At 43.3% G+C, this 23834-nt stretch overlaps 4 protein-coding genes across 7 annotated transcripts in view; 1 reads left to right on the forward strand and 3 right to left on the reverse strand.

The window, feature by feature from the left end:
• The window catches only part of LOC119719451 (golgin subfamily A member 4-like), a 34807-nt gene extending 30487 nt beyond the window's left edge, over positions 1 to 4320 (reverse strand). For all 4 annotated transcript variants that reach the window (XM_038188911.1, XM_038188907.1, XM_038188909.1 and 1 more), the window contains exons 1-3: positions 4139 to 4320; positions 1442 to 1540; positions 696 to 908 (exon numbers count right to left, since the gene is read on the reverse strand). In XM_038188911.1, the coding sequence (XP_038044839.1) occupies positions 696 to 908; positions 1442 to 1540; positions 4139 to 4225 (399 nt within the window). In that variant the 5' untranslated portion in view covers positions 4226 to 4320. The remainder of the gene's footprint in view (positions 1 to 695; positions 909 to 1441; positions 1541 to 4138) is intronic.
• A 1546-nt stretch (positions 4321 to 5866) lies between these two features.
• Positions 5867 to 9749, reverse strand: LOC119719167 (E3 ubiquitin-protein ligase MARCHF4-like). The gene is made up of 2 exons (XM_038188508.1): positions 8687 to 9749; positions 5867 to 6378 (listed from the first exon to the last, which is right to left on the reverse strand). Exons 1-2 carry the CDS (start codon positions 9557 to 9559, stop codon positions 5884 to 5886), a joined length of 1368 nt encoding a protein of 455 aa, XP_038044436.1. The 5' UTR covers positions 9560 to 9749; the 3' UTR covers positions 5867 to 5883.
• Positions 9750 to 14022: 4273 nt separating this feature from the next.
• LOC119719631 (5-hydroxytryptamine receptor 4-like) lies at positions 14023 to 15087 on the reverse strand. Its single transcript, XM_038189130.1, has one exon. It carries the CDS (start codon positions 15085 to 15087, stop codon positions 14023 to 14025), a length of 1065 nt encoding a protein of 354 aa, XP_038045058.1.
• A 6085-nt stretch (positions 15088 to 21172) lies between these two features.
• On the forward strand, positions 21173 to 22569 carry LOC119719066 (allatostatin-A receptor-like). The gene has a single exon (XM_038188370.1). It carries the CDS (start codon positions 21200 to 21202, stop codon positions 22319 to 22321), a length of 1122 nt encoding a protein of 373 aa, XP_038044298.1. The 5' UTR covers positions 21173 to 21199; the 3' UTR covers positions 22322 to 22569.
• Positions 22570 to 23834: the final 1265 nt, after the last annotated feature.

Here is a 23834-nt window from a genome sequence, read left to right on the forward strand (position 1 = left end):
CATAGGGCTGGATAGCTCAGTTGGTAGAGCACGGGAAAAGCAACCTGGTGGTCACAGGTTCAAACCCCGCTTCAGTCAATTTCTTTACTCAACTTGAAAAAATACTTTAATGCACCTAGTCAGTTTCCCTTTGTATTTTTTTGTTGTTGAAAATTTCCAAAAAGAGTAAAATGGAAAAGTAAGGTAGCATTTTAAATGACTAACGAGTGAAAGTGTACATAAGCTTTCATAGCTACATGTACAGTCAAAACAGAGGGTAGTGATCGATCAATTATCAATGGTGTAGTGTGACAAAAAGCCATGATCCTTTTATGGCCTCATTGAATACAGTCTAGTCTATGAAAAATCTTTTGTTCTGCAGTATCCCCGTCCTCCCTTGATTTGAATTCCATCTGTTGGGGTACAACTACTCTGAACTGGCTTAGTGAGTGGCCTGGTGAATTGAAATGTTCAGCAACAGGTTTCTGGATATCCTTGTTCCAAACTTGTGTCCGGTCATACATTGGTTGTCTTATTGACTGTCCAGTTTGCTCAAAGTATACTGCTGTGCGAAAAGAGTTTGCTTTTGGATGACACATGAAATCTACAACTTCCAAAGGTTTTGAGACCATGACCGGGATTCGGACCTGCATAGAAGTCACCAAACCACAAACCATCATTATTTCTGAAATTCGTCTCCTTGTGACGACACCCACCTTTGTGATTTCAGCAGCTTGGTCCTGCTGACTCTGCATAGCTGCGGCCTGCTCAGCCTCCGGGGCCGAGGACATACTGGGGCTGTCCTCAGGGGAAGGGCCTCCCCGACCCTCACCGTTCTCTGCCTGTTTGTCACCGTCTGCGGCATCTTGTGGGTGGGGTTCTGGCTTGGGTTCTGGCCTGGGTTCTGGTTTAGATTTTACTGGGGTTACCTACCGGTAAAAGCGAATATAAAAGATATTATTTTTAAACTGATACAAGATTTTAATCAACAGGAAAGTTAAAATGAAAACAACATTTAGTTTCTGAACTATAAGAGAGTGCTACTACACAGTGTTATTCTGCGACGAACAGATAGTTTGTCCATTTTCACATTTAGAATAATGTTGTCTTGTTCATGTGTTTAACAAATCTCAAATAAGGCCAAGTAAAATACAAAACAAAACAGTTGATCGTCCGGGCTTATTCAAAAAGAGAAGGATAAGGGCATATTTTTTTTTCCCCCCAAGATGGCCGCCAGGTAATTAAATTAAAATCAAAATCTTCACAATGAAATAAGGTCTTAAAAATATTATTAAAACCTGACAGAAGTGCAGGTTGCGGGGGGGGGGGGGGGGGGGGGGGGGGGGGGGGGGGGGGGAGACCGAATTGATAGGTAAAAAGCTGTCACATAAGCTGACAATTTGTGAGAAAAATATACACAGTGATTGTGAACTGAAGCGTTTTTTGACTGTGTTCGCATTACCTGCGGCCTGCGCGAGTTGAGTGAGTCTCTTGGTGGGTTTCTCTCGGTAGTAGGATTGCCTGGTGATGCGGCAGCACCAGGTTGCTTGGAAGCACCTCCCTGTAAGAAGCAGATCACTTAAATTATTGAATACTGCAGTTGGAAATTCATGTTATGCCCCATGAAGGAATACAACTGTTGGAAAGAAAAGCTACACCAATGGAAAGATCAAGTATAATTTGGACGGCCAAAGGGTGTTAGACCTACAGTATTTCCTATTAGTTAACCCTTCTATAGAAAACGTGCATTCTGAGCCTTGTTATTACTTGGGTCAATATTGATCAAGTGACCCATTGGTTTGCCAGGGGGAGAGGAAGGAAATTTTGACCATATGTGACCTTTTAAAACAGCAGGAGGGTTAATTCATGTACAAGAAACATGTGAAAGAATACAGCACATCCTGTGACCATTTTCTTTTCGTCACAAATACTTGAAATATGCCCATATGGACTTTGTTTTATTTTATAACCTCAATCACCAGTCATCATTATGTTCAGACATATAAAAATATCCAATTGTGGAAACAACTGCAAACACATGTTTGTGGATTATGTAAGCATGACCAAGGTGACCCAAAATATTAATTGACAAAAAATGGTTGCTCTAACTCCTATTTTGTTAAAACATTTGCATACATGTACGTGTAGGTGGGAGCGGACATGCAAGATGTTTTCATCGGATGACATCACTCCGCCCCAATCTATTATTAACCCCATACATTTTGTACGTGCACAGCCCCTCAAGAAAGGAAGAAAAGCTACATTCATGACAATAGACATGTTGAATGAACTCATAAGTATATGCCTGGGAAAGAATGTTGCATCCTGACGCCAATTTTTTTTCCGTCATATATTATTTCAATGAGGATCAGTTATTGCAAAAATGTAAAAAAATAAATAAATAATATTATGGGACTTGGAAACATTTCCAGTTTTGTTAGAAAATACTTTGAAAATGCACTTGACTCTCCATATGTAGACTTTGTACAAAGAAGCTGTGTCTGGATACTACCTTCTTTCCCTTGCCTGATCAAAATCAAATAAAATAAATATTAATACAAATTCAGAAGTCCAATTCGAGTACTCCTAGAACTATGAGGCTCCACGTAGTGCCCCGACGTACAAGCGCCCTACCTTCCGATTCTGATCATTGATGAGAAGACAAAGTGCATTCGCTGTACTTAGCACTTTTTGCAGGTTTGCATATAGCTGGAGTTACCCAGCCCTGAGTTTTATCATTGGGTTGTCTATTAGGGCTGGAGGGAATTTTTCTCGTAACTTGTAGTATTGGCAAATTTTTTTAGAAAATGTTCAATTTTGTCCCCGTTACCAGGTTACACACTAATTGCAACTGCAACTCACCCCAAACTTGCCTGGAATAACCATTACACAGGTCCTTGAAGTAAAAAACGATCCACGATGAAGATTCAGCCTACAATTGCAGTGAAAACAGGAGGAATAACCGCTAACTTGACAACCTTGCTGGATTGGCCAGGACCGCAATTGGTTTGTGCAAAAAAAAAATTGTGTACAATGAATGGCGGTCGATTAACAGGCACAGACATGACAGAGAGCGATCGCTGTCAACTACTCGTTTTTGCCGGCTGCGCTGGCTGTTGGCGCATGACGTCACGTGGAAGCGTAACACCCGATGACTGTTTCATGCACTAATAAGGTTTACCACTCGCATCACAGCTTTGGTACTGGAACCGCAACCAATAGTGCATGAAACAGTCATCGGGTGTTACGCTTCCGCGTGACGTCATGCCAACAGCCAGCGCAGCCGGCAAAAACGAGTAGTTGACAGCGATCGCTCTCTGTCATGTCTGTGCCTGTTAATCGACCGCCATTCATTGTACACAATTTTTTTTGTGCACAAACCAATTGCGGTCCTGGCCAATCCAGCAAGGTTGTCAAGTTAGCGGTTATTCCTCCTGTTTTCACTGCAATTGAAGGCTGAATCTTCATCGTGGATCGTTTTTTACTTCAAGGACCTGTGTAATGGTTATTCCAGGCAAGTTTGGGGTGAGTTGCAGTTGCAATTAGTGTGTAACCTGGTAACGGGGACAAAATTGAACATTTTCCAAAAAATTTTGCCTATACTACAAGTTACGAGAAATATTCGCTCCAGCCCTAATAGACAACCCAATGATAAAACTCAGGGCTGGGTAACTCCAGCTAGTTTGCATATAGTATTACTCCTATCCTCACATCGCCGGCCTCCATCCACGCCTCCAAGCAAAATAAAAAACCCTTGCTCCGGCGTGGCCCTGCATTCTATAGTTGCTCCCCTTTTTTTCAGCATTCTCATTGTCATGATTGTCTTTGAAGGTCAGTCATCATGGTCATTGACAATGACATTGCAAATGTTGTTGAAAAGACATCTGGGACTGAGAAACATTTCCCCCAATTTTGTAAGAAAATATTCTTGACTCTCCATAGACTTTGTGAACAACCACTGAACTGGATACTACATTTTCCCAAATTCAAAATATCCTCCATGTAAAAAAATGTGGGCGTGTGAACTAACTGCGATATTGCACCTCCATTTTCACTTGCCACACGGCCCATTCATTTGCACTGCAAACATTTGCATTCACTCCCACAACTTCGTGTTCAGCGTTTGTGTAGTCAAAACCAACACGAAAAAACAACAAACCTGCTCTCCGTCCTTACTGGCTTGAGTGGGCTTCAATGGCGACTTGGCCACATCCTCTGCAATCTTCTTTTTCAGGTTTTTGAACATTTTTCTGTGGATTTTGTGTTACTTATTTGGGGAAGTCTGCTCACCCAGTGAAGGTGGCCATTATTTTTGTGAACCGGAACTGTGCGCATGCTCAGGACACGTGGAAGGAACATTACGTCACCTGAGGGCGCAATACAATATTTATTATTATTTTTTTGCACCGGTGAGATGGTTTTTAAACTCCGGCTTCGTCTCAGCTTTGGCTTGGGCTCCAACTACAATTCAACACGGATGCCTCACTAGTATTGCGTAAAAAAAAGACACTCATGGTTCGGGCAATTTCTCAAGAAATACTGAATGTATCAACTCAATATTTCGTCGAATAACTGTTTATAATGTGCCCCGACCGCCAGTATAATTTCACGAGAACTCGTCAAACAACAAAAATAATATGACCGAAACAACTTACTCATCGTACGTGACAAAATCACCCTATGGTTCGGGTGATAAGTCACGATTTACTGATTGTATTTAATTGAAATTCAGTCCAATAATTCTTCATGATGTATCACACACAGGAGTATATTTTCATGCGAATTCGTCCAACAAGAAAGAAAATGAGATCGGAACAATTTACTGTTTTAAACGTTAAAAATTTAATCCGAATGAAAGCAATGTTCATGGAAACAAAAGTCACACTCCTTTTCGAGCAATAATCCAAGAAATTCCAAAGAAGTTCCTTTGTTTCCCCCTTTTTTTTTACAAGTACATTTTTCCCAAACACTTTTTCCCACTACACTTTTTTGTCTTTGTTTTCTCGAATGGAGACAAAATGCACCACGCGGCGGGTTTAATACTATGGGTTTTTTTTCAATAGAGGGCGCGGCGCAACATGCACGCGCTATAGGCACAGACATATAAAAGTTTTAGAGAAGGCAAAATGGCCGGGGCGGGGCGGAGGCGGGAGGATTTTTTTCCCGTAGGTGAATGAAGCAAAATATATGAATTATTCATCACACCCGTCCTGAACTTACAATGACTGCGCATGGTCGTTAAAATTCTCACCACCTCCCCCCCCCCCAAATGTAAAATTCTTGCTTTTTTTGGTTGAAACACATTTTTTTTTTGCTGAAACAAATTTATTTTAGATTAATAAATTAAGAGAACAAAAAATATAAAATAAAAAGAGTGAAATACTAAACGACAACAGCAACATAAACATGCACGATTATAATATGTAGTTTCAGGTAGGCCTACACTGAGAATTAGCAAGGAGAATCACTGTTCTCATTTAAGTCAGCATCACGAAGCATGTAGGCCTAATCTTTAACTAACGTAACATGTTTAACTTTAAAAGCAATCTTTTAACGAGACCGGGCAAGCCAAACAAGCTTTACTCTCGCTGGATGAGTTGCCCTCTAAACAAAAGTGATCAAGTTGAAAAGTAGTTTCAATGCAACTCAAGCTAATCAGCCTGCTGGTTTGCTCTGCAAACTAAAACCCAGAAGTTATGTAACTGGTCAGCTGTTTTAAACTTCTCAGCGTAGTATTCCGATCTTCTTCTAATTTTTCTCTCTTTTTTCTATAAAATTGGTTGTGTTCTCATCCATAACAGTTCCGTGCCTCTACTATAAGTGGTATGGATATCGTCTTCCCGCTTTTATTTCAGAGCACAGCAAGTATTCCAAATTCCTGTCTTTAGCGTTCGGCATCTGTCATCAACAGGCCTGGCGTGGCTCGGACCACACGCTCCAATCACTGGGAACACCGTCCACCCTCGTCCGTTCCGTCTGGCTCTCACTCGCTGCTCTCACCCTCCCGGTGGTTCTACCCGTACCCTCGGTCCCCGCTTCCATGAGCCGTTCCAACCCGTCCGGTCCCGACGTGCAAACAACGCCACCAGCATCACCTCCGTCGTCAGACTCGCGCTCCAAGACTCGCAGGCCCATGTTGAGCGCCCTCCATCGCCGGGCCAGCCGCAGACACGTGTTCTTAGTCTCGTACATCAGCAGTCCCAGCGAGACGAAGCTCAGGCTGCAGTAGACCGGTAGGAGGATCTGCGCCGCCAACGAGGTGGGGTCCGCCGAGGACATGAGGTCCGACTTGAAGGCAGTCCAGCCGATGTAGGCCGTGGTGCCGGCGAAGAGGACTAGAGACAGCAAGAAGACGGTCAGATGAAGCTTGTCAACCACGTTCAGCTGGAGAACCTTCCACTGGAACAGAAACAAAGCAGACAATCCAAAGGAGAATTGGTTTACCTCGGTCACTAAATAGATAAGGAGGGGCTGCATAAGATTCAAGATGATGTATCGTTTCGGTTTGCGGTAACACTATGTGGTAATAACTACTGCTCTGTTGATATTTAGTTCTGAAAAGAACTTGTCCTGCTTATTATCCACTTTCGCTAAGTAGTTTCTGTTCTGATAAGAACAGTCCAGCTTTAAGTTCTAAAAGAACTTGTCTTTGGTCTCAACGTTTCGACTAGCCTGCTCTAGTCATCGTCAGGAGACTGGATATGCATGTAAATCTCTGTGGACAAGCCGAGTATGCAAAATCAGCAACGTCACAACTGAGCAAAAATAAACAATCTGGTATTCATGGGTTTTAACAACACAGTCTTGTAGCGATGTAAATGTTGTGTTGTTTAATAGAGGATACCGCGCGAATTAAGGCGCCATCAATGCACCACAAACTTTGGCAAATCTACATCACACGCTACCCTTAGCTAACCGTACAGTTCTGGTATAGCGGTAGATTCGGCAGGGTGCGACCCGTTACAGCTAATTTGAGAATGTGAAACACGATGTAAATTGACGACGGGAATGTTGCTTCGCGTTTATGCATGATTTTCGTCCAAGAGCAGCTATAGACTGGCTCCCCTCCACCCTGAAAAATTATAAACACAAAGGATACTGAAGGGACAGGAGACAAGTTCACATTTTAATATGCGTTGTGGACGCATCTCGCACAGCGACGTCACAGACCAACAATGACGCAATACGCGCATGCTTCACGTTACCAAGGAAGTAGCTAAGAGAAAAAAAAGCAAACAAACAAATTCTCCAAAACATAGAAAAGCACGAATCTGTCATTATCGAAACACGGTTTAATAAACCTCAACAGTGGCCTATGGCATTATCGTATGACAGTCGAGCGCATTTATGAGGAATGTGAGCGGACATAAACATTGTAACTTTGATATCGGCACGAGTACAGTCTACGCCAGCCAGAGCGATCGTGAATCAGGAAAAGCGTGAGTAGAATTCGAGTTTTGGTTAATAATTTCCACCCACGTTGTTTGTGCATGACTGGACCCACGTTTGCACTGCGGCTATCATGTTTAGTAGCAGCGGGCCTACATAAAAAGATAGATTTCTGATTATGACGGAGCAGCGTGATTGTTCAGACAAAATGGATGGGTAGTTGATCTCTCGTAGACTGGCCGGAGAGCAAACAAATGACAACATTTCTATCGGTTTAGATTGATTGGATGAGATCAACAATATTTCTGTAGCCAACACGAGTGGGACATTTTTGTGAGAGCAAAAACACTATGCCACGCTTACAATGATAGATCATGGCAGCTGTGATGTCACGCCGGTGCGCGCGATGCCGACAGGACAGCCAGCAAATCCTTCTAAGGCCGTGCCCAGATTACTTGGCTACGGCTTGTAATTACACACGAGTCTATGGACTTACCGACTTGATACTTGGTTAGTTTCCTCCTGAAACATCCTCTAGGGATCTTGACGTGACTAGGAGGTCGAGTCAAAATGGATGGACGTGGTAGCAGTCGCTTCCGTAGACTTGTGTGTAATTTCAAGCCATTGCTAAGTAGTTCGGACGCGGCCTTATTTCCCCTCATTTGATAAATTGTAACGTAAAATCCAATCTAAAAACCAATCGATATCTTATTTATGGTATAAGTCGGCGTCAGGACACCACGCCATGCAGGTTTATGAGTGCAAAGGAACTCACGTTCACTGAAGCGCTGTCAGATTCGATTAGGAAACTACATGTAGTTCAGTTTAGTCTCAGACTATGATAAACTTATATAACTAAATCGACTTATTGGTTCTTGGTTCTCAACTGGGCTTTGAAACCAGCCTACTTTTACGCGTATAGGCCTAGGCTTATAACTTATTTCGGACGTTTTATTGTTGAGCCGAGTTCACACTTGTGTGTAATTTCCCCTTAAATTTCTATGATGCCCACGTCGCATGGGCAGAGCCGAACAATATTTTGTGAGAGCTTAGCACAGCCGGTAGCCTAAATTGAGTACAGACAGCCTTAATCGGCTTATACTAGTCAGATAGTAGGCCTAGGTCTAGTCCAGGTAACGACATTCCGTAACGTAGGGAGGTAAGGGAGTCCACCTGGCCGCTAGGCCTAGGTCCATCTAACGTTATGCTTCGTAGATTTTGTCCCGTAGAATTTAGTAACATTTGCTACGAGTTGGTCTAGCCAGCTGTTTCCCTAGAGTAACCCTGTACCAAAAGAAACCGTTCAATGTTTGAATACCTGGAATATGTTCCGAGATCCAACCATCTTGGTCTTGAACTTGTAGCCGCAGAGCTCGCAGCGAGATCGCCCGCTCTGGGCTAACCAGGTAGTCAGGCACCTCTGATGGGTGTATCTCATCGACCCGGCACAGAGACAGGGTCCCAGCAAGGGCTCGTGACGTCGACCGGTGTGGCAGATACGACAGATGTCGCCGGTCGGTAGGCTCAGCATGGAATCGCTGACGATACCGGTGACTCGAGGGTGTCTGACGGACGAGGATTGACCGGCGGGCTGGTGCGCGGAGCTTGGTTGGCATCTGGCTTCATTGGTAGACGGGGCTTGGTGGGAATGTCGGGTGGTGTGGTCAGAAACAACGAGAATCGCGGGTAGGGATTGGCTGGCCTCCAAACCTAGGCTTGGTCGATCGGGTGGACTCCCGGCGGTCGCACCGGCAGAAGCTGCTGCGCCATTTTGGAACCGTCCAGTTCTATTCCAGGTGCCGTCGGATTGGGCAGCTGCGGCCCTGCAAGGGTCATGGTCGTCGCCACCTTCGCAGCACATGCAAAGGGTGACTTGTTCCGTGGTTTGGCCTCCGATGTTGATCGATTCCGTGGAGCCTTCGTTGAACGAAATCGTGGCCAGTGGGGCGCCGGCTGGTTCGCGTTGTTCCGACTGACTTGCTGAAGGGAGCTTGTGGATAGAGCCAACTGTCGACTGAATTGGTGGATGTCCACTGTCGCTGGCATCGTACTGAACCTCAAACAATGTATCATCCGCTGTTGGTGTGGACCCATCACTTCCTTCTGCCAAAAGTGGCGTGTGAGATGAGGTCTCCATTTTAGCACTCGCTTCGCGCTCAGCCGGTTTGGCAACCAACTTTTGGTTGTCCATCAAACTCAAACAAAACTTTGTACGACGCAACTAAGAAATTTAAGTCCATCGTATGTTGAAACCGATACTGAACTCGCTCAGGCAAATCAGCTACCATGTTGGAAGAAGTACCTCATACTTAACCGTTAAATGATTTTTGCTAAATAAATAGGAGTCCTTTGAATAAACCGGCCGCGCCCTAACCTTAGCAGGAAAGCTAAGACACCTCCGCGTGCTTTTTCGCGAACTTTCTGGATACGCACTTCTATTAGAAGCTTCCACCAAACAGCGTGAGCTAGCCCGCGACTAAAACGCACTTTAGCTTGATTGGAAATCCATAAATAGAACTCAACAAGTTCTGTATCTATGTAGGAGAGTCCAGGTGCGTCTTGCGCATTTCGGTTACTACCAACCATAGATACAGAATAAAAAGACTATGGTTGTAGTTTGTCATTGTGACGCGCCGTGGAAAGACGCGCGTGTCTGTGCCAATGTCACGGGGTTCCGGAGTACATGATTTTTCTGCTGACGTAATCTTCGCCTATTTTTACCGAGATTGTAAGCAGTTAAAGGAGTGAAAACACAATGGCGTATGTGATTTCTGAGGTAAGTCTGAAACAGTAATACAAAAAGAAAGGCCCTATATTTCTCTGCAAGTCAAGCAAGCGTCAGCAGGCTGGTTCACACACCAACAGGCAGCACAATTTTACATTTTGGCTATTATCGGCTATTCCCCATCACAATAAAAACAGAACGTAAATTGTGACAGCGATATCTTGCAATTGTGTAAATGGTACCCGTTTTTGACACAGAAAGCATACACTACTAACATTTAACCTTAATTTCAAATTTTAAGGACTATAACGCCTTGTAATAGACATGCAGGCCTATACCTCATATGATTATAACTGACAAGCTGATTTAACCGATCACAGTCGGGTAGGGCGTATTTGTGTTGGGGTTTAAAATGTAGGGAGCTTTGGTTGACAAGACAGTTTAAGAAATGCAGGAGATACAAAGTAAGAATCTAATAAGCTAACAGATTATCGTGTCAAATTAAAAGGTTTGTTGGGAAGTAACAACAGTAGAAGACGGCTCCGGTTTGCAGGGGCCAGCTTGATTCTCTGGCAGCCAACCCAACGGAAGCAAAACGTGGGACGACCAATGACCACATATGGTGATACACTGTGCCAAGACACCAAGCTACAACCAACGGAAATTCATAGCTGCATGACAGAAAGACGATCTCGGAAGGCCATCACTAATGTCCGACAGAAGTCGCCGGAGTAACAAGAAGTGTAAACTGGGAAGTGTAATTTCTGGGAAGATTGGTGCTGGAAGAGTAACTGCATTAAAAATCAAATCCCAAGAAATGAACTGTAACTCTAGAAATGAAAAGAGGTTTGTTGGAAAGCTAAAGCAGCTCCCCCAAAAAAACCAAACTGGAACCACAAAAAAATAATTATGGACCCTGTATATCTGTCTCTAATTTTTCCCTTTGGTCTGTAACGGTTAAATTGACATTTTGTTAGGCAGTGGCATCTGCGGATAAATGCAGTTGAAAGATTTACCGTAGTTTTTAATTTGCTGGAAAACGGGCCCAAAGAGTACACGACTGGAAGGGCATAAAACTGGTGAAGGCTGCATGATTGTACAGGATGAGTCAGAATGATCTCGACCCAAGTTCACCTTGGTTTTGGTGGCAAATAAGAGTATATTAAGAACAAAAACTGAGTGTTTCATATAAATGGTTATTACCTAGTCTTCCACGTCAGGAATTTATAATTTTTCAAATTAGTGGCTGTGGTGAGGAGTCATGCCGTTTTCACTGAAGTGCCTCATTTTCCAGTCTGCACACAGAATTGGTTTTGCCTTTTTTTTTTAAAAATGTGTCAATAACTTCAAGTGAGTCAGTCACCATGACTAGGTTTTTATTTGTTATTACACTGATTCCCATCAGTACGCGATTTCAATAAATTTGTTTAACCATAGAATCGTGGTCAGAGTGGTTTTTTTAAGCGTGAATTCTTTGCTAGCGCTTTTCTTCAAAATGGTACATTGGATATACATGAAACTTTCACCAATTATGTCCATATCTCATTTGCACTTGTTTTGATAATTGCTACACATTTATAATATTTTCTTTAATTTGGGTCCAGATTAATTCTGGGACAATAATTTCAATAAAATGTGCAGCTACAATGCACTGGGCTAAATAACTTAAGACATGTTGGAAGTTAGCCAATATAATTGATTATCGCATGGATGGTCTCGATTATTTTCCTGGGTTGGTACATCGATGCAAACTATCCATCAGTCTGAAACCTAAAAGTAGTAGCATCCGAATTACGAAGACTCCGTACTCCAGAAGACAGATTATTTCAATCAGTAAAACAGTTTGTTAACTTAGCAGTGCAATGTTCTTTTCCCAGCTCGCAAACCAGAGTTTTCTCTCTGTCTCCAAAACCCCAAGTGATTGATCACCTGCGCCGGTACTGTGTGCTTAGCCATTAGCCAGACAGTCCCGTACGTCGTCGTCTGTGTTTCACACGGACAGCAGTTCACTTTACCTGCGATGCTATTGTTTAATCTCCTTTAATTAATGCAGAGGACGACAAAACGAAACTACTGATAAGGCTTTACAGGCCTGTGAATTCCCAGTATCAAGTTATATTATATCACTTACGTCTAGGCGCGTGTGCTACAAAATGCCAAAGCGTTGATCGTTAAGCCTATTTGATAAAACAGGGTAATTGAGTTGTGTTTAATTAATAAGTAACTGATTAGCCAAACCATTTGGAAAAGGCAGGATCGCACATTTTGACTTCTAAGCGAGAATGTGAATATCGTTTATAAAAAAAACCTACCCCAGCCTGTATAACCTTAATATCAAGCTCGGTGCCGATTTCATTTTTCTATAGGGGTATCGTCAAATGATTTAACATGATCTGCACTACAACCGCAAAACACTAGTTTCTTTGTAATTAGGGGGAAAACTCTTCGTAAGGCAAAGTTGACACTTTGTAACTTCAAAGTCAAAATCCCTGGAACAGAAAAGTACACTTTTATGCGGAAACTCCTGTCACTAACATTTAATTGGATTTGTCTTCACTTTGTAGATGTTCGATATCCTCGTCACTGATTTACCAGCTTGGAATTAGAGTTCTATCAACTGTCATTTCAACATCCTTCAACAAACGCCTACACGATGGCAATCACTCCTTTTGTACACAATACCACTCTCCAATATGGCGTGGACAATAATTATCAAACCATCAGGGACACAATAGGATAACGTGTATACATAGAGAAGAGCAGTCCCCTCAACCTTTTCATCAGTTATCAACATACGTTACAATTGTTCGCAATTTACGTTTTTGGATCAACTAGATTTCAAGTTCATAATAAGGGTAAAATTGACGATTATGGGTGGCTAGTGCTTCAGGTGCTGGCCTCTCACCACCGTGGCCCGGGTTTGATTCCCGGCTCGGACCATAATGCGAGTAGTGTTGTTCGTTGATTCTCTCCTTTGCCACGGGGGTTTCCCCTGGGCTCTCCGGTTTTCCACCCTCCGAAAAATCAACACTTTCGGTCTCTGGCTGTGCTCCGTGGTCATACATGGATCGTATGGCGGAAGCCTAAGGCGCCTTTGCATGCCTTCGGCTCAACCAGGATGATTAGCCCCCCCCCTTCCCCCGAAAAAAGTGTGATTTGTATTCGCGTTCCAGTGGTGGTCAATAATGGACGTGGAGTCTGCTCAAAGGAATCGAGTTAATATTAATGCTGCCTTATGCTAATATTTTATTTTTTGTTTACTGAAGGTGCCACTAATCTAATTTACAGCCATTATCATAAGGATTTGACATGAACATAATACAGAGCTTTCAGTTTCTGTGAAATATTGCACAAAGGTAACTCATTACTGACACCTGTGTTCAAGATAGGAAAGCCACTGCAACAATTTAAAAACCGTTAATGATGCGCGCGTCTCAAAAGAATAAACAAAATACAATATACATGCCTTTTTAGTTAAAGTGTGTCAAGTTTCACCTTTGCGTGCACGAAATAATTCAATTTCGAAAATGTCCAATGTTGGCTTGTCCTTTTCATTTGTGTTGCCAGAGACTGAAGCATTTGAGGAAAATTCAAAAGCTTGCTTGGAAGGGGGGGGGGGGGGGGGTCGAACCCACGCCTCTCTGCCTACACTAATGACGTCTGTAGGACTCCATCAGTAATCTTGCGGGGGTTGGCTGGCCGGTTCGATTCTGATAATGCTTTAACCTTGATGAAGTTTACAACAATATCGATAACTTAATGAAGAGTTGTAAATTTCGACACTTAGTTTTTGCCCTTCACCGACGAAATTCTATAGGCGCTGTTTACAAGCTTGATAAAACAATTGTGGTTTTACTAAAACTGTAACAAAGAACTTAACATGACAAGAAAAAAAAGAAAACAAAACAGTACTTTTCGTCGCAAAACTCTTACGGAAACTTGATTCGATCGGGTATCTTTGAAAACTGTCCTCTCAGGATACACCGAAAAACAATTTGAAAATGAGGGTGCTTTAAGGCATATATGATCGGATTGAGGCAACTGTTGATAGTCAATAACGTAGCGGTGAAAGGTAACGCCCTGCCGGTACCGGAGATGTCCAAGGCCGCGAGGGCAAGGGAAACTCCGAAGGGGGTCACGCAAATCATGAAGAGCACTAAGACCAGGAAAAGGTTCTTGGTGACCTCATACTGGAGCTTGAAAGGCTGACAGCGCCGGGGCAGGGGTTCCTCCTTCGTTTCGTCTCGGCTGCTCACCTCGGATACGTGGAGGGTCGTCGGTCGTGGCTTGGCAGCTTTCTCTAAGTGGGCCACTGATTTGGTGTGTCTTCGGATGAAACTGAAGACCCGAGTGTAGCTCCAGATGATGAGGGTGAACTGGAGCGGGATGCAGGTACCGAAGATGACGTAGCTGTAGTTGGGGCTGGACTTGGAGGCAACCCATGAACAGGAGGAATCCTTGGGGTCAAAACCGAGGGTGATATACCCGGTCAAGGCCGGGATCGCTACAGTGGCGATGGGTATCAGCCAGGTGGCTAGCATCATGAGGACGGCGTTACGGAGCCGGTAGATCCGACGATAGGTGCTGCGATCCTTGATGATGAGGAAGAAGCGATTGAGAGCGATGCACAGGAGATTGTTGATGCTGCAGGACAAGCAGGTGACACTCAGGAACCCAACAAAGGCGCAGACGGTGCCCAGCAAAGGCGAGACACACTCGCTCAGGACTGCCACGGACTGCACGGGGAGGAAGGCACAAGTAAGCAAGTCCGTCAGGCCCAGGTTCAGGACGAAGAGGTTGGTCGTACGGTGAAGACGCTTGGAGAGGACAACAGCAATAATAACCAAGGAGTTACCGAAGAGTCCCACGGTAGAGACTAGTGCAAGGACCGCTGCGATCACCTGCCTCTGCGCGTAACTAAAATACACCTGGTTTGTGAAATCGTCACTCGGTGCAGGTTGTTGGTCCAGGGTGACGTTACAATCCGAAGTCATCCTGTGTAACGGTAAGGTGCAGCTTAACGCAAGACCAAATTGAGCAGATATCCAACGGCGACCATCAGGATCACAGTAACACGATAGGCATATCTATCTCACGTCTACAAACGGAATCGCAGAATAGCCACTTGTAAAGCCACGAGAAAACATCTGTCATGCAGTTTGTTTTACTGTAGTGTGTTGCTCATCTCATCCAATCATAGCTAGCACGCACGATGAACAAAACAATACACACAATGCGCAGAGACATCGAAGCACGTACGTTTCGGTGTTCAATATACTGCAACAATAAAGACGCCCCAATTTCACATCAGCGGACCCATTTGGTTAAATTTGGTCCGTGACCACACCAATAGAGTCACTGTGATGATATCTTATCCCGATAACGGCACTCTCACGGCGAGCCTCTTGAAGGCAAGATAGGCTGGACATCTCACGGCAGACTATCATCCGTTTGATCACAAACTCAATTAGAGTGGATACAAAATCACTCACGGACTTGCGATCTTTTCATGGTCCGTGCATCAAGCCAGGCACTCAAAGTGCAGTACAGAGTTTTTTTTCATACAATGTAGGCTGATCTTCGTACCACGGACCGTGTTCTCCGTGCCAGAACCACGGTTATACATCGATGCCTGTTACCTCGACAGGTGCGGCGCACGCACGACCCTCCGTTAGCCTATACTCGTGACGTCCCTCACTTAAAGTAGCATGATCATGATAAAGTATCGCTGGGGGCATCAGCATCAATTAACGATAAAATGGCCAACAGGTTGCAATAAGTGTTTCAGGTGACAGGCAATCAATCAGAGAGTGTTTGCTTGAAAGGTCAACCGGAATCCAGGATTTTTTTTCTGTTTGCTCTATGAGGAGAGAGGAAGAGCTGGATGTAATTGAGAAAATGACAGCAATTTAAGGCCAATTAGCACACGCAAGTTCAATAAGCTCGCTCGCATACATTGCCGATACGCTGTCGAAGTGTGACGTCACTTTCTCTCCAGTCAAGGCTGGCTTTCTGGACAACTACGGTTCACGCTCTTTTCCAGGCGACACATTTACAAATAGGCCTACGTTTTGTATATTCATAAATAGCCACTTTACTTTACTAAAGAAGAGGAGATTAGTTCTCTGCAGATGGTTGTCACTACACTACTCACTAGTACATATCAAAATCCCGAAGGAATTTTTATGCCGATTATATATCTTGGGTTTACGCCGTAAAATCGCAACACGGAGTTCACATGAGCCGCCGACAGTCAACGCGTGAACGCTAACCAAAGAGTTACGTCGAGTTGACCACTGAGTGACGTCACGACTTCAAAGCGTAATCAAGAGCGTTGTAGACCTTGTATTTCGTTGGCTCAGAACATGTGACACATTTTTTTGGTTCGAGTGACACGGGTTCCTTGACCAGACGATCCTGACGTCTCACAAATAGATTGTGTAGGTCAGGTAACCGCCACATTCAAGAATAGAACAATAATACAGACCGGACATTACGTTATGCATTGAATTTAATTATGACATGCACTTGCACTTCGATTTTGTGAAATAAAACTGAAATACGATTTATATTAAACAACAGGGCCCAATTTCATAGCATTGCTTAACAGTAAGCAGAAAAGTTGTGCTTAATATAGCAGAAAATCATGCAGCTGCTTAAGCACTATTTCATGCTAACGGTTGTGCGTGCATGGAGATTTCTATTGTTACGTCACTGATTTAAGCAAAGTTTTCTTCTGGGGTTAAGCGTGCTTTTGCTGTGCTTACTGCTTAACGTCCCTGTGAAATAGATGGAGGCTCTGTTAACACAAAGTCGGCTGTTAAGCAGCTCTATGAAATTGGGCCCAGCTATTTTACACACGGAAACGCCCGAGCTATCGCGAGCACGTCCGAGTGACAACAGAAACCTAATCAAATACTTTCGGACATTTGGTCACCGTCCGTGCCGTGGCGCCTACTTGACCTAAGGCCGTGTCCGAAAGTTGTGGCTGCGGCTGGAAATAACACGTTCACCTATGGAAGCCACTGGCTTGTGGCTACAGCCACTTCCCATAGACGTGTGTGTTACTCCCGGCCGCAGCCAGTTGATTCGGACACGGGCTAACATAGTTTATTCTGAATAGTCAGAATCGTTTGGTCTGGGAACCAGACTTCGCACGGAGCCAACCACAGTCGTCTACAAGATGTTGTACAGTTCGTTGACACGCTTAAAGTGCAACGTGGGCCCACTCCAGGTGCCATGCGAGGTTATGTCACTAATGCCAAGACTATTTGTGGTAAGCACAAATCCGAGAACAATCAAATTCACCCCACGCCACGCGTAACCTGATACCGTTGAGCAAATGTTTACGAGTAGGGTCAAATTTCTGCAATCAAAAGCTACATGGAATTGGTCGCTTGGTACTTATATGGCATAAGAACAGAATTGAGGAGCCGGCCAAGCCTTATCCGCGGCAGCCGGAATCGTAATCCCTCTTATCCTTTCCAATCCATCACAAGTATCATGAAGATGTAGGCAGTGACATTTTTAGCGTTCAGGTATCTAGTTTGCTTGAAGAGCGTGTAAGACCGTCCGGATGTAGACTTTAGACTGTTTTTTTGTGTATCCTGTGTATGAAAATTACCCTGGGGACTGACAAGCTTAATAGACTGACGAAGGTTATTTTTTCCTTACTTTACGATTTTGAAGGAAGCATTTTGGACTAAATTTCTTTGTGATCGTTTTGCTCATCTCAAACTAGAACGATATATTCCAAGTTTTTTTTCCCCATGCTGTGCATCTAAAGGTCATTGCCTTCTGTGGCTGAAGTGTCATACCATTCTTGCGTTGTGGTCCAATGGTTAGGGTGTTCTACGCACGTGCCGAACATGGTAGAGGAGTTCGAACCCTGACAGGGAACATATGGCCTTGTGATCTTGGGCAAGACACTTTACTACAATTGCCTCTCTCCATTCAGGTATATAAATGGGTACCTGTGACGGTAGAGACCAAAATGCGCTGATCTCGAGCTGCTGCAAAAACTGGTCCCATGGCCTGATGAGCAGGGGTAATATCTGTGAAGCGCTTTGAGACCTTTGTATAAGCACAGCATTATGATTATTATTATTCTCTTTTTAAGCGATTTTGAAGAATCATTATTATTTTCAAGCGTAACTTTCCATGCCAACCTTTTCACTTAGGAAATTTAATGATTGATACTTTTTTTAGTGTCAGTTAAATCGGTTTTAAAGTTTGTTTTACACTATTGTTGAATCATGTTTAAATAATTCATATTGCATAAGATTGGAATTTGAAGCAATATTTGCCTGTTGGATAAGCAGGTCAAAGTACGTAAACACTTTGTCCGTTAGAGCAAGCGTTTACCAACGTACCAGAAAATGGAAAAAACAAAAAACAAATAAAATCCTCTGGCAGCCTGGCATTTGATCAGGAAACCGATAATGTTACACAATTTTCGTGAAAATTATATTAGGCGGACCCTAAAGTTCATCTGATAAAACGCGTGCGTCCAGGTTAAGGTCGATCGCGCGATACACGCACGAGTGACAAGTTGCACTTAGCAGTGTGGTGCGTGTATATACCGCTGACTTTCCGTCTGGTAACCCGACTCGTTAGGCTTAAAAACACAGAGCAAGCTCAATAATTTTACCTTGTACTTGTTTGTATTAAAAGCACACTAGCTGCTTTTCCCGGGTAATTGCAATTTGCATTTCTATAGCAACACAAAATTTACTATTTTGAATGAGATATCGAACGCATTGAAAACTGCCCTCGTTTAGCTCTTGATTTTTTTTCCTTCCAAAATTCTAGTTATACTATTTTTTGCGGTCTGACAATAGTTCAGGCGAGTCTTGATGTGCACTAGAGGCGAAGAAGCAACCCCCAAAAGGCTTTGTTTCACATGGTTGAAGACAGTCTAAATAGGTAAGCTAGGTATTTAAAGTTAACATGAAATAATTATACGAATAGTGATACAACCACCCCCCCCCCCGAGAATAAGTCATAAGAACCATAATTTCATCGCACATTGACCCTTGCTGGCGTTACATTGTAACTCAGAAAGTAAAGATTTTGACTCTAAAATTGGTTCGGTTTTAAGTATTGCAATCAATAATTATTGGTCGACTCAAAATCATTATCACAATTTCCACCCTCAAACAACGAAACGCATAATTTTAGCAAGGGGGACATATATCACCTTGAATGTACAACATAAATAAAAGTGACATGTTATTAAGTATTGTGACATATGCACCCGAGCGAAGCTTTACCTTAAAGGGACACTAGGTCCTGGAACAGCCCAATTGGGCTACAAAACGCGCTTTGAACGAAATGATTTCAATCGGAAATAACATTTAAAAGTGGGATATAAACATCCACACAACTATCCTTTCAAAACTGGGCGTTTTCGTGTAATTCCTGAATTATGCGTGCGAGAACGAATTTTGGGGTCCACTTTTGCCATCCCATAAATTCGAGCTGTTTGTATGCTAGATGTGATTTCATTCGCCGGAATCTTTTGTCTTTTGCGGACGTTGAAGAAACCACTAGTTTTGCATTGGTGATTAGTCACCGTTTTCCCTGAGACACACAACGTGTATATCGTAACCTGAGAGCGACACGAAAAACGTATTCGTGCTCCGTCGTGTCCAATGTGAACAAGCGGTCTTTTCCGTCTTTTCTTGGGAACGGTAAGACATTGGGTTGGTTTCCTTTCAACCAGATGTCTGAAATAGGCTAAGTAAACAATCTAAAACATACAATTTTCGAGGATTTCAGGACCTTGTGCCCCTTTAAATGCACAATATGCACAAATTAACATATGTTATTGTCAAGAACAAGAAGACAGAAGGACCCATTACAAAGGCTTTACCTTTAATGCACTATATGAATTAATTAACATGTGTTTATTATTAAGTATTTTGACAGAAGAACCAGGTCAGTCGCCAGCCTTGATCGTCGGGGGGGGGGGGCATAGTGCCAACTAGAGGGGCCCACTATCATAAAAATACTAAAATACACATGTATGGCTTTTGCCGATGGGGGGGGGGGCCAATTGGTCGCCAAGGGGGGCCGGGCCCCACCAGGCCCCCCCCCCTCTTTGCGATGGGCCTGAGAAGAACCCCATGCAAAGGTTTTGATCAACTTGTAACTGCATCTCTACAAATGTTCTACTTCCATACAAGTCACATTATGGATACAGTTTGAATGACCTTGACTGTGGTGACGGTTGTCGTAATGAGGACAAAAACGAATACAATTTTATGTGAGGCGTGTTGTCGCATTATCACTCAAGCCAGACAAGTAATTACAATAGGCTTTGTGGAGGGGACAAGGTAATTAATATGTTGGTGGAGATGGTATGAAGAGGTGTTGGTGGTGGATATAATACAGGCGCATTAAAGTAATACTGCTTATTGCTGCTGGAGTTCACCATCCAGCGTCAGTTTCCATTTGTCACACTCGACAACGTTTGATGGACAATAGAAACTCAACCCAACTCAATAGTAGGAGGCATATTTTTAACGGTAAGTTAAGTAAATCGATATCTCATCAATTGATGTTACGTCTGCTGAGAGACTGCGCAGGCGCAGCCCATTACGACGAAGGCTTCATGCGATCTGTTGAAGATTACAATCGATGTAAAGTGTTACAAGAAGAAATACTTCGGGCAAAATAACTTCATGTCATCCGTTCGGGTATAAGTGACAGCAGTTTCATTTCGCCAAGGATGATTGGATATTTCTCCTCAGTACAATCCTACTGTAATGACGTAATGGGAAGTTTGTAGTTCTCTCTTTTTTTTGGGGGGGGGGGAGTACGAAACGTACGTGTATGACAGGGCACCAGCGATATGACAGCCGTAAGTGGAGGCCGTCACGGGTACTGTCATTTCACTTGAAAGAGTTGTGCGTTAAAAAAGCAGATGCGCGCCACGAGTACTTCACACACGGACAGTGCCACGACGAAGCTACATACAATTCTGACATACTCAAGGAGAACACAGTACAACAGGTAGAAACGCTTAATGTAGAACACATTTTTGCAAGTGTTGCTGCGTCTACCTGGTATATAAGACAGTAATTACCTTTGAACTTAAAAAAGATGATCAGCTTGAAAATGGAAAATACCACCGAAAATGTTTCATCGGTTGAGGAAGACACTTGGAGCGCTTACAGTGCAGAAGGTGACGATGAAGGAAATCAAATATATCAGTATTTCTCCGTGAGGCAGGCTTTGGCGGGAATGATTATTACCGGTGGCATCCTCGGAACAGTTGGTAACTGCTTCGTTGTCGCGGCTGTCGTATTGTCAAAGAAACTCCGGACGACCACAAATGTCTTTGTGGTCAACTTGGCGGTAGCGGATATCCTGACTTCGCTGTTTGTTCCGTGGCAGGCCGTGGGATTACTGGGCGGGGAGGAGTGGCCCATCCCGGGGGCGTCGTGGGTGTGCGCCATGGCGGCTTTCGTCATCGTCGTCACCTTCGGATGCAGCATCAACAGCCTGGCTCTGATCGCCGTCAACCGTTGGGTGGGTATCACCAAGTCTCGCGTCACCACCCGTCGCATCTACACCGCCCGTAAGCTCGCTCTGATGGTCATCTTCTCCTGGGCTATACCGCTCGGCTGCGCCTTGTTGCCTGTCCTGACAGACTTTGGCGAACTGGGCTACGAGAAGCTTTACTCCAGCTGCACTTGGGTTATAGAAGAATCTGTCTACTACAGCATATTCATAAGCGCGATGTACTACCCCATCCAGCTGATTCTGATAACTGTGTGCTACACCTCGATATTCTGTTACGTCTGCAAGACATCACGCAGGATGACTCGAGCAAACGCCCCGTCCATCTCCGAAGAAGTCTGCGGTCAAGGAGCTAACCGCGCAATGAGGAGAAAGCTGTGGAAGAGACAAGTAGACGTCACCAAGAACCTGCTCTACATCGTCTTGGCTTTTGTCCTCTGTCTCACGCCTTACTTCGTGACCATCGTCTTCAGCAGCGACTGGAGCCGTCAGTTGGTGCCCTGGGCAGCAGCAATCTTGTTCTGCAACAGCTGTGTCAACCCCTTCATCTACGCCACCTCGCACCCAGTTTTCAAAGAGGCTTTCGGGTACATGGTCAGATGCCAAAAGATTCCCACTAGCGGAGCGAGTCATCAGACCAGATATGCCGCGACAACGAACACTGATGTGCCTGGTGCAGATACTGCACAGACCAAGAAGTAAACAACACGCTTCTAAGGCTAGCCGGTAGGCAAAAACCACTGCATGGGTGAAGAACAACTTAAAAACCTACATGTTCTTGTACACATTTGCATTATATTGAGGAAGTCTAATGATCCGCGCAGCGCCTTTTAAGAGGTACCATATACAGTAAAGATACATTTCCCGTGCTATTTCAAGTTTCACCCGGAAAACAAAATTGATATTTTTTTCCAATTGCAATTTGCCATATACAAATTATTCTTTTTCGAACAAAAGTATTACAACGACGTTTAGTTATTGAACTATTTCTGTACAGAATTTGGATTATTTGCGGCCCGACAAAAATGCGGCTCACGAACAAAGACGAAATTCGTAAGGACAAATATTTTGTTTGAATAGCATGGGTATGCACCGAAAATGAGTAATTATTGTTTGAAAGTAGTTTTCTACGCTAAAGCACAAACATTAACATATCACTGAAAAATAGGAATCGGATTCGTTTGATACTCTTAAAATGAAACATCATGACAAATTGAACATGTTGATTTGATGTACTCAACCAGGAGAGAGAGGGAGAGAGTTGAGGCGATTTATTTAGTTGGTTCCCGTTACAAAGATTCAACAATCAAGAAATATAGAACAATAAAATTCAAAGCTATGAATAAGATATTATTCGTCAATCAAGAACCAAGAGGCTGAGGTTGTACAACAAAAGAACTATCGACTCTTAATACAGATTGAAATACTATCAACGTTCAATAAAATAAATTTGATACAGTGTGTAAAAACACCTTAACTCTGAGATGGGAGCCACACACGTCGCAAAGTAAAAGAAGTAAGAACGATTTTAAACGACAATTTCCACATACTTCGTCCAATTTCTTGTGGGAGGTTTGGGAAATGTTTTATATTAATATGGCTGTTAGAGTCTAGATATTTATGTGTAAATTTACGCTCCAAAATAACCACTGTGCAATAGAAAAACGACACGCTGTGAAAAAGCTGTTTTAGTTTTCGAGTTGTAAGTTAATGTGCTCTGTAGATATTATGCACTTTTAAGATGACGTCACGTAATCGATTATAACGTCATCATGACGTCACTCTTCGACTCGGAGACATATCTATGCTATAAGGACTATGCCTATGTTAACTTTGAATGATGTATGACAAAGATATATGCCAAAAGTGGATGTTACAAAAATCATGTACAAAGTCTATGGCATTTTGGGTAGAAGAAAAAGACAAGGGAAGAAAGAAAAACAATCAGAACTAAAAGAAAAGCTTTCCGCAACTATGCTGAAAAGCCAAACATAAAAAAAAGAACTGGAAAATATAACTGTTATCCCGACTTGAAGGTTGTGCTTGCTCCTTTGTTTTGCTTTCATCGGTAGTAGTTCGATAGTCACTGACGAAGCTCAAATACAGGGCGAGTCAAAAGAAAATACGAGATCCAAATGTCGGGACAATTGTTTTAGTGAAATTCTGCATGTAGCACTTTCAAAATGTAGGATATGGCAGCCCAATTCATAAGCTT

The sequence above is a fragment of the Patiria miniata genome, unplaced genomic scaffold, assembly GCF_015706575.1.
Source record: "Patiria miniata isolate m_02_andy unplaced genomic scaffold, ASM1570657v1 HiC_scaffold_8, whole genome shotgun sequence".
NCBI classification, from domain to species: Eukaryota; Metazoa; Echinodermata; class Asteroidea; order Valvatida; family Asterinidae; genus Patiria; species Patiria miniata.

What these genes read in the sequence shown, in the direction of transcription:
- LOC119719066 (XM_038188370.1), top strand. Translation starts at nt 21,200, where the DNA reads ATGATCAGCTTGAAAATGGAAAATACCACCGAAAATGTTTCATCGGTT.
- LOC119719631 (XM_038189130.1), bottom strand. Translation starts at nt 15,087, where the DNA reads ATGACTTCGGATTGTAACGTCACCCTGGACCAACAACCTGCACCGAGT.
- LOC119719167 (XM_038188508.1), bottom strand. Translation starts at nt 9,559, where the DNA reads ATGGACAACCAAAAGTTGGTTGCCAAACCGGCTGAGCGCGAAGCGAGT. An exon ending in GATCTCGGAACATATTCCAG is followed by an intron (nt 6,379 to 8,686) that starts GTATTCAAACAT and finishes TTTCTGTTCCAG; the next exon opens with TGGAAGGTTCTCCAGCTGAA.